The sequence below is a fragment of the Pelophylax lessonae genome (assembly GCF_965119305.1).
Source record: "Pelophylax lessonae genome assembly, chromosome: 6".
Classification (NCBI taxonomy): Eukaryota; Metazoa; Chordata; class Amphibia; order Anura; family Ranidae; genus Pelophylax; species Pelophylax lessonae.
The window spans coordinates 203,169,921-203,181,244 of NC_138773.1; the positions used below are offsets into that span (position 1 = coordinate 203,169,921).

An 11,324-nucleotide genomic window follows, 5' to 3' on the forward strand; every position below is an offset into this window, starting at 1 on the left:
GTGTCAATTTCTGCAGCCTTCCTATGGTTAAAATAAAGATGTAACTCAGGAAATAAATCTGCTGGTGTGTTGGGTATGGGTATCCAAATTAATACAAGACAGTGGAGGAACTGATGCACCAGCCGTATCTGAACATAAACCTGCAGGAACCTGGGTAGGTTGGATGCATTATCTGTATTCATTTCAATTCTTAGTTTTCAGTTTTAGCTAGAATGTACCTTTAATATTCCTTTAATGCTTGCATCAGTTCTTTGTTTTGTTTTTATTTTTTTGTGAAGATATTAGTTCCAGTGATGCTTAAGGCATTTTCTAAAATAATAAACATGTCATACTTACCTGTGCTGTGCAATGGTCTTGCACAGGGCAACCCCAATACTCCTCTTCTGAAGTCCCCTGCAGAAAATCCTGGCTCCTCTCCCCGTGTGCTTTCATAGCAGGCTGCTTGCTATTGGGGCACTGATGTGGGCTTGCTCCCGAGCCACGCTCTGTGTGTCAACTGACGCACACACTGTGGGTTGGCCCCATCACCATTCTCTCAATGGCTGTGATATCTAAAGTATTTTTACTTTTGGATAGAATGGAGAGGAATTGGAACACCTGTCAGGTTTTAACTGCTGTCCATGCCCCTGTCAATTTGTCAAGTTTATTAATCTTACCAACCAGGGCTGCTGTTAGAAATTACGGGGCCCCGTGTAGCCTACCTGGCAGGGCCCCCCACCCCTGAATATATCAAAGCAATATTTTCACTTAAAATACACTAAAAGCATTATTAGTGGACACAAACATAATAGGGGACCTGTGTGAGTTAGCCTTTTTTTAATTGTTTTTTAAATTTTTAAAATTATTTTATTTTACAACTTTTTAAAACTATTTATTACAATGTTTAAAAATGTGTTATTTTTTTTACAAGTCCCCCCGACTGACTGACAGGGGTGCACCCGGGGGGATCAGAAACAGGCAGAAATGGGAGGGGGCGGGGGAAGCAATTACAAGAACAATGCCCTGTGTCTCTCCCTGCAGCAGCTGAAAGCTGGCAGGAGGGAGAATAATAGACTTACAGCTGCTGCAGAGAACACCAGTCCTCCTGTAGGGGGTCCGAACAGAAGAGGGAATTACAGAAGGAAGACCCGTGTGGCTCTCTGCTGCAGCTGAAAGCCGGCGGGAGGGAAAGAAACAGGCTTTCAGCTGCTGCAGAGAGCCACACGGGGCTTCCTTCTGTAATTCCCTCTTTTGTTCGGGCCCCCCATATTTGCCAGAGCTCCCTACAGGAGGACTGGTGGTCTCCCCTATCAGCGGACCTGTTACCACGAGTGAAAAATCCCCAAATGTTGGTTTGTCACCAGAAAATGAATAGAGTGGAAATCTTCCAATGGGGACACTAGTTTTGGTGACCCTGGTGACAACCAAGAATTCCCACATTATGGAAGGATTTTCTCTCCCTTTTCTGTCTTGACTATGGGCCATAAAGTGAAGAAATTCCCAATGGAACACAGAGGCAAATAAAAAAAACCTCCCTTGTTCTATTCAAAATGAAAAAAAAAAAAGTTTAGTTTTTCAACTCCACTTCAGTTTGTTTAAGGAGCCTTGATTTTCTTTTATCCTATTGATCCTAAAATTTTTATAAAATTCACGTAGAAACGTAATATTGTGTTTAAATAATAGATTTATTTCAGCATTCACTGTGATGTTAATAGTTATCCAGGATGGGTCTGAATGAGCCAACTTTGCCATGCACAGCACCCCAGTCACCGAATCTCCTGTACTCTCCAGGTCTTAAGAGATACTGTCTTCCTTTGTAGTTGGGCTCCTCATAGAAGATCCAGTTCCCTTGAATTACGTTGCAGGAGTGGATGTTATTGTACTGGAATTGTTCTTTGAGATTGGAACAATCGCTGGAGAATTCCTTCATCTGACCTTTAAAATCCTCTTTTTCAAAGATCTTTAGTTGCTGGGAACCTTTATGCTGTAAAGAAGACAAAAATATTGATCATCAGAAAAAACCACTGTAGTGATTTCCATGATACTTCTCTTATTACTGTAAAGTGAAGTACTCTTACTTCACTTACTTCTTTTATTACTGCTTAACCTTTCATGTCCCTTCAACTCTTTTTACAGCTGCAGAATGAAAACTAGAAGTATGGACGTACACAAAAATTAGAAACTTGGAAGTTTAAAGGAAAAGTACAGCCAAAGCTCGTTTGCCTGTACTTCTGTGGATCACAGGCGTGCAGATCGTTCTGCACTCCTGTGACCCATTTTCAGCAGACAGCGGGCTGAAGCCCGCTGTTGGCTGACGTTGCAAAGGCGGTCCACCTGGCTCAGCTTGGCATGCTTCTGAGAGCCTAAACCGGCCCCTCCTGTCCCTTCCACAGCCCAGCACTCCAGTGAGATTGCAGGAGGACAGAGCAGAGAGCGATGACTGACAGCTTTCTGCTTATGGAGCTCTGAGAACTGAGCGATCAGCAGTGTTTGAACCCTCGGTTCTCAGTGTTAGAGCCTGCAGGGGACAGATGCAGCATCAGACCAATGCTGCATCCACCTAGGTGGGTATGATTAAAAAATAAAAAAAAATCCCATTATTCTCTTATAACTTTATTGGTGGTGAAGTCAAGGGCACTCTTCTTTCCTCCTCTAATGGTGTTTGTGGTGAAGCTAGATGAAATCTATTCCACCATGGCTTCAAAGTATCTCAGTGGAATTACTAAACTGGAAGGCAGGTGTGTGCAAGAAAATACCATCTCCCTATATTTAAATTTTCCTATATTATCATATCTGATATGCTCTGAACTCTTTCATACACAACTCTGACCATGTATTTATAGCTTGTTTAAAGCGCTTGTAAAGGCAACAGATTTTTTTTAACCTTAATGCAGGGAATGCATTAAGGTAAAAGTCTTCCAATACCAGTGTCCCCCCCCCCCCAACACCTACCTCTCTCCATCCAGAACTGTAGCTCTTCTTTCCCCCCTCTCATAAGCTACACTGGGAGCAGAGGGAGCCAATGGCTGCTGCTGCTGTCAGTCAAATCATGTGGGGAGGAAGTGGGGGGAAGGAATGAGCTGCACTGTGTATCTATAGATGCACACAGCCCGGCTCAGGATCACATCTGCACATGTGACCCCATATCAAGCAGCTTATAAGTATAACATGTTTGTTATTTTAAAAAAACAAAGCATTTATAATTTTTAATGAGACAATGTTTGTTTGGGTGTATTAGCTGTTGCAAGAAAATTCATTTTAACAAACTTTACCCATAAGAAATATGCAATGACCATATGCAATGACCATATTTTATGCATAGTGTTTATACTTTTGTAGATATCCAAAAACCCAGGCTGCTGAGAGATGCCATCTTGGATGTGATGTCAGCAGCCCCAGCAAACTGAGTCAGCAGCCCCAGCAAAGTGACATTCCGGGGTATTCCACTTCACCGCCCTAAGAGGAGATTGTTAGCATAGAAACTCACTGAAAACTGAGCATGTGCAGAGTTGCCACCACAGCTGCAAAATCCCTAGGGGCATGGACAGAAAATGGAGATAGAGAGCAGATCGATCAACCAGGTTTTTTGCAGAATACAGAAAACAAATTTCATAGTGACTGAGTATGAACAGCATGTAATACACCATTTGTTGATAGTTTTTTATAATGTGGGCTTAAAGACTTAGTGAAGTATATGTAAACATTCACCTTATAAAACAACCCATTCAGTTTAAAATAAAAATGCAAGGCAAACATTTATGTGTATACAGTATTTATATACAGTATCTCACAAAAGTGAGTACACCCCTCACATTTTTGTAAATATTTTATTATATCTTTTCATGTGACAACACTGAAGAAATGACACTTTGCTACAATGTGAGTGAGTGTACAGCTTGTATAACAGTGTCAATTTGCTGTCCCTCAAAATAACTCAACACACAGCCATTAATGTCTAAACCACTGGCAACAAAGGTGAGTACACCCCTAAGTGAACATGTCCAAATTGGGCCCAAAGTGTCAATATTTCGTGTGGCCACCATTAATTTCCAGCACTGACTTAATCCCCTTAGGCAAGAAACTCACCAGAGCTTCACAGGTTGCCACTGGAGTCCTCTTCCACTCCTCCATGACGACATCACAGAGCTGGTGGATGTTAAAGACCTTGCGCTCCTCCACCTTCCATTTGAGGATGCCCCACAGATGCTCAATAAGGTTTAGGTCTGGAGACATGCTTGGCCAGTCCATCACCTTTACCTTCAGCTTCTTTAGCAAGGCAGTGGTTGTCTTGGAGGTGTGTTTGGGGCCGTTATCATGTTGGACTACTGCCCTGTGGCCCAGTCTCTGAAGGGTGGGGATCATGCTCTGCTTCAGTATGTCACAGTACATGTTGGCATACATGGTTCCCGCAATGAACTGTAGCTCGCTAGTGCCGGCAGCACTCATGCAGCCGCAGACCATGACACTCCCACCACCATGCTTTACTGTAAGCAAGACACACCGCCACATACGCTTGACACCATCTGAACCAAATAGGTTTATCTTGGTCACATCCGACCACAGGACATGGTTCCAGTAATTCATGTCCTTAGTCTGCTTGTCTTCAGCAAACTGTTTGCGGGCTTTCTTGTGCATCATCTTTAGAAGAGGCTTCCTTCTGAGATGACAGCTACGCAGACCAATTTGATGCAGTGTGCGGTGTCTGAGCACTGGCAGGCTGACCCTCCACCCCTTCAACCTCTGCAGGAATGCTGGGAGCACTTATAGACTATTTCCCAAAGACAACCTCTGGATATGACGCTGAGCACGTGCACTCAACTTCTGTGGTCGACCATGGCGAGGCCTGTTCTGAGTGGAATTTGTCTTGTTAAACCGCTGTTTGGTCTTGGCCACTGTGCTGCAGCTCAGTTTCAGGGTCTTGGCAATCTTCTTATAGCCTAGGCCATCTTTATGTAGAGCACCAATTCTTTTTTTCAGATCCTCAGAAAGTTCTTTGCCATGAGGTTCCATGTCGAACTTCCAGTGACCAGTATGAGAGAGTAAGAGCGATAACACCAAATTTAACACACCTGCTCCCCATTTACCCCTGAGACCTTGTAACACTAACAAGTCCCACTAACAAGGCCCTATTTTGACATTTTCACTTGGGGTGTACTCACTTTTGTTGCCAGCGGTTTAGACATTAATGGCTGTGTGTTGAGGTATTTTGAGAGGACAGCAAATATACACTGTTATACAAGCTGTTTACTCACTACTTTACATTGCAGCAAAGTGTCATTTCATTTCATGTTGTCACATGGAAAGATATAATAAAATATTTACAAAAATATAAGGGGTGTACTCACTTTTGTGAGATACTGTGTGTATATATATATATATATATATATATATATATATACTGTATATGTATACAGTATATATATATATTGCATGCCCAATTTTTCAGTTTTTTATTTGTTAACGTTTGAAATATCCAATAAATTTTGTTCCACTTCATGATTGTGTCCCACTTGTTGATTCTTCACAAAAAATTACAGTTTTATATCTTTATGTTTGAAGCCTGAAATGTGGCAAAAGGTCGAAAAGTTCAAGGGGGCCGAATACCTTCGCAAGGCACTGTATATATATATATATACTGTATAGCTGATTATAAATGCACTTTTCTAGAGAACATAATACTTTTTAACACAAGTATATGGTACAACAGGCGCATATTAGGAACATGAAATGTTGGGGTAAAATACACTTCATGTATTTGGTCATTTGACTAAATGCAACTTTATTCTATTTATTTTTCCAACATAATTGAACATTGTTTTTGTAGTGCTGTGCATTATGTGACTGCTCTTCCGCAAACTAGAGGTAGACTGCATTCTTTCAGACAACAGTGGTATTCCCTGTGGTTATCTCTGACAAACGCTGTGCTTGCTCAGTGTCTTTCTAATAGTAGACATATAAACACAGATGCTATCAAGAAGGGGATGCCTGTAGCCGATTTGCTGTCACCCTAAGTTTCTTCTGGCATGGTGTTGACCATTCCATGTCAATCAGTGCTTATGCTAGGGAGATGAAGACATTTGGATGGATTGAGTTGTTTAACAAAAGGAAACTGGGCAAGGCTGATAGCAGTCAGTGCACAAAAATGTTATGTGTATTAGGAGCTCAATGCATTTCTGGTAGAGCAACAGGTATATTTCTGCATTTGGAGGGTCTTCAAATGGAAAAACACAGACAAATGTGCATGCATTACAGAAATGCGCAATGCATTTTTGGTGTCACCATTTGTTTGTACTACTTACTGGCTGAATCATGCGGCATGATCTGACGCAGTCATTAAATCCCATCCATCTCTGGTACTCAGAATACTCTCCCTTCTTCAGGTAATACTGATACCCTGTGTAGTTGGGGCACTCGTAGATCATCCAGCAGCCATTCTCCACACGGATGGAATTACATTGGCCTACATGTTGATGCAGATCAGAGGAGTCTGAGCTACATTCATAGGAGCGTCCCTGGAAGTCCTTGTCCTCGAAAAATATTATCTTCAATAAAACAAACAATACATGTATTTATTATATGCACAGTATCATTTATATTTAACCTAGAATTACTGACGCTAACCACAAATCCAACATAAGCAGCCCATAGAATACTGGATTTTCTTCCCTTCCACCTGTGGAAAATCACTCAATTCCCCCATAAACACATTCAGTGGTGATGGGTGAATGCCTCCCACTGAGCTATTGTATTCTGCCAGCAGGGGGAGTAGGGAGCCTTCCCGGCCAGGAGAATACTATGATTGTGATAAAGTATATACCCTATATGGGTTCTTTCTATTACTTTTTGTTTAAATATAAGTAAAAAAAATATCTATCAACCAAGAATGATTAATACAAATAAATCAAATTCAATGCATCATAATTCACATAAAGTCCATTATCTCAAATCTTCACAATAGTGAATTAAATTTCCATCGTGCTAAAGTGCCAAGTGCTGTAAACTTAATTGCGGTGCAAATCATGCTTCATTCCTGTGTGCCCACTCACTCACCAGCTGCTATGCACTCCCAATGGCAGGAGTCATATGCACTTGTGCAAATATCCTGGGTCTGCTGAGCTTTGTAGTCCTCTTTCGTCACTCCAGCTGCTATAGACTTCCAATGACAAAGTAATTTTTTATCCTTTACTGAGCCTACATTTTGCTCAGACATAAAACAAAAGGCTTATAATCTTTCTGATGTTTGGAAAAGCTAGTTATGTCAGGAAATAAATAATGCCCCCATCACCTGTCACAGTTGATACTAAAATTATTCCTTTGATGATATCAAAAATTCCTTTGCTTAAAGTGCACCTTTACCCCAACTTTTGACGTTAAAAAATGACACATTATTAGCAAGAAGTAAAGAATCTTTAAAACAATTCCTTACTGACCTCTCTAGCTACAGGCACTGGGAAGGAATTAGTCCCCAAAAATCACAGCTAAGACTCTGAAGTCAGATTTCAGCTACTTGAAAGGCAAAATGAGATCCTTTCACATGCCCATTAACATTCCTAAGAAGTGGGTAACCTATGCATACTCAGGACACTGATTTTAATACATTTTTTAAGGCTATTTACCATACTAAGGGCAACACTGTGAAAGAAAAATGCAGCATTAGTTAAAAAATAAAATGTTTTTGTGGATGCCACAAATAGTTCACTGTCTATTAAATAATAAGTGCAATATTTAACGGCACCTTTTTTCCCTAACCTAGCCCACCCTCCCTGAATGCATCCTTGCAGTACCTTGACTTGCTAGCAGTGTTTGTTTGCATCCAGTTTTCACTGCCCTGGCCAATCCTATGAAGCAGATTACCATAGAAATCTATGGGGCACTCTCTCAAATATCTCCAGCCTCCACAGAAGTCTATTAGGAGCTACTGCACGGATATAGCCAAGTAACGTAGGACTTGTGGTGTGTGTCAGATCAAGCTAAGTATGCATTTAGGGTGAGTGAGAGTGGGCTAGGTTAAAGTGGTTTAAAGCCTGGACATTTATTACCTATTGCCCCAGTGTTTGTATCACTCCTCACCTGCTTCCTCCAATCAGCATGCCATCATACTAAGTGACTTCCAATGGTGGAACACCAAGAAGGGAAGCAGCCAAGAGTGACATCGGGGATTACAGAAGAGGGGGTTAGGGGTTGTTCCCATAACACAGAACAGGTAATGATAACGTTTAAAATTTGTTATTTTAATAAATAAAATAAAAAAACTACCTTTACAAACGCTTTAAATCAGAGAAGGAGGCAAAAAGGATAAACACACTTTGTTTTATAGTTCACTTATCCTTTATTACCAAAAAGTTTGTTTCATTACTTTCTATGCATTCATTTAAAAATAAATGGAGCTTGTTTTTTTTTCATAACTGGAACAGTTTTAATTAAAGTTTTTACATTTTTTTTGTGAGTTAAAACCATTGCATTCAGAGCATGCTGTGAGAAATAGCATACTACTAGAACAATAAAAACTACAATGCACATATTATTACCCCGCAATGCACAAATATGCTCGATTTCGAGGTTCCTGGCTTTCAAGTTCACTAAGACAACATATTTTGATTCAATAATACTAAACGTTTAAAAATTAGTCACAACCTGTTTGTTACCCCTTTAGATGTCATTGATGCTTGGACATCCAGGCCAAAATAGCAGCTCGAGTATGCATTAATTTGATATTTAAAACTTTGTGACTAATTTTTAAACATTTGGTATAATCGCATCAAAATATGTTGTCTTAGTTAACTTGAGAGCCAGGAAACCCAAAAACGACAAAAAAATAAATAAATATATATATATTTTTTTTAAAGCTTTTTTAATTTTTGTAGTTTTACAATGTTGACAAAGCAATGGTTTTAAGTAGTTTACCGAAATATTTATGCCTAAAGAAGTTATTGGATTTTTTTTATTTTAAGTTTCATATTTCATAGCAATTTTTTTTTTTTTTTTTTTGTGTTTTGAACTGTCTTTTATAGTAAACAAATAGGTAATCTATATAATAAAGCAGAAGGTTATTTCTACACAGCTGTTATTAAATAATAATATTAATAATCATCATAATAACAACAACAAATACCAAATAAAAAATAAACTAACTTAGTTTTACCTTTCCCATCCTGAAACCAACTGAACAATGAATACTGCAGGAGGCACTGGAAAAAATATTTCATGCCCTTTAAATACTCTGTTTAGAAAATCCACACCCTGTCTATTTTATTATCTTAATACAATGTTTTTTTTTTTATTTTTTTTTTATTTGGAACCACAGAATAATGAGTATAGACATTCTTTGTTCTTTTTTGCATCATTCTTTAATCACACTGTTGAAGTACTTTGTTATTTGCTGAATTTGCCTTCCTGTTATTGAAAGTGATTAATCCATCCAGTGGAATGAAAACTCATCAGCACATTTCCTGGGTATACAGAGATTGCATGTGATAGAAGGTGGAAATAGAGCAACGAGTAGGCAATGATTTCAATACAAAGGGACCTGTGATAATAATACAGTATATTTTAAATTTAAGTGAGTTATAATTATTTGTTTTGACATTATTCTCTGGGTTATTATGCTGACCTGTCTTAAAGATCAGACATCCTAAGGATGATTTACTAAAGAAGAGAATGTTTTCTTACCAAAGAAAAATGCTCACTCAGCCTTTTGTAAAGAACAGGCCATCCATTGTTAATTTCAAGACCCAACCTTGTTTATAGACTTGTCCTTCTAATCTAACAAAATAGTGTTATTTAAAATTCCCCTAAATTTTACTGGGCAATCAAAGTGTACACAGCCTTAAAGCGTACTCCCACTTGTGCACTTATTATGTTATTCCACTTGGGATAACATCTGCTTTATATGTGTTACATGTCCTCATTTACAAAGCATTACAAAAATATAAAAAAAAATTGCAGCTCACCTTTTTCATATTCATTATTAATTGTAGAACACTGTCTGCCCTAAGAAAGGGTTAGAGGTTTAGGGGCTGGGCTTCTTTTATTGTATGTTAATGAGGACAGACTTGGGAAATACTTGCTCTAACATTGTTCAAAAAGCCTTGCAGTCAGCCATCACACCTTGTCCTGAGAAACACAAAAAGTATTTTTTTAAAAATAGTTATGCTATGTTAATGTGAACACATAACAGACATATGGGGGGGGGTTCTCAAATTTGACTTTAAAAAAGGGAACACCATCTAATTATTTAATAAGCTAAGTAAAATTTAGCAGGACATCAGTCAGAAATGCATCACATGTTACCTTAGGTTACGTGACTGTGAGCCTCATCTTTGATGCACCTGCAAGTCTCATTGCATCTGACAGTGCTAGCACCTGCTAAGTCCATTCCTGCTACACTGACACTTATACACAATATTTATCCATTAATGCTACATTATGTTCTATTATGTAGTACTGCTTAGTGTTGCCAACACCCCAAAGTGAAATTTACTGACAGGACGACCAAAATTTACAAACGGCACCATTTTTTCATGGCAAAAATCATGAAATTTGCTGATAGAGCCCCATTTTTTACTCAATAGCAAATTATAGGAAGGCGCCTGGCTCTTTTTAAAGATATGTCTGAACCTGCTGCCCTTTTAATTGTAAAAACAATATAAAATATGGGACGTAGATGAAAAAGGCGCTGGTGATCTTTTATATTTACTGGAATAAAACTTGTTCAGGGTAGCATGTGTATTAAATATATATTAAAAGTGCTTGTTGGTGAATTATTATAATTGAAGGTAATAAATATTTTTTAAAGTGCACAACTCAAAATTAAAAAAATATTTCTGTTACTTATTGATAAATAAATATATAAATAATTATATATAAATAAATAGATATATAAATATATTGTACATGCAACAAGCAAATCAATTATATAAATATATAATATTCCGTGCAGCAAACAAAAAAAAGTGCTTAATAGTGCGTGCATAAAAAAACTCGTCAAATATAAGCAAATAAATTCATGCTCTCCAGTGAAAAAATAATAATTATATAGCAAGTGTCTCTGTAATTCGTGCAAAAAATATACTCCTTAAAGTGCTTCAGGTGGTGGGGTGTGACACACGTGGCCTCTTACCAGCTTCCAATGAGTCACAATGACTCCCAACGCCTGTGATCCCTTTAATTGGGTGGATCAGACCTCTCCTCGATCTCTTTTGGGATGGATATCTGCTCCTACATTAGGCATGTATGGACCATATAGTCCGCATAAAGATAAACAAAAAAAGCCTCCAATAGTGAAATATTGTATGCTTTATTTGAAAATTAATAAAAAAGGTATACAGTTGGTCCCTTACTATTAG

General features: G+C 38.5%; 1 protein-coding gene across 1 annotated transcript; it reads right to left on the reverse strand.

Moving 5' to 3' along the window:
* Nucleotides 1-1,687: 1,687 nt before the first annotated feature.
* On the reverse strand, nucleotides 1,688-9,144 carry LOC309558854 (gamma-crystallin D-like; the record flags this gene model as incomplete). The annotated part of the gene is made up of 3 exons (XM_082261935.1): nucleotides 9,122-9,144; nucleotides 6,279-6,521; nucleotides 1,688-1,963 (listed from the first exon to the last, which is right to left on the reverse strand). The coding sequence occupies exons 1-3, from the start codon at nucleotides 9,128-9,130 to the stop codon at nucleotides 1,688-1,690; spliced, it is 528 nt and encodes a 175-aa protein (XP_082118061.1). The 5' UTR covers nucleotides 9,131-9,144.
* Nucleotides 9,145-11,324: the final 2,180 nt, after the last annotated feature.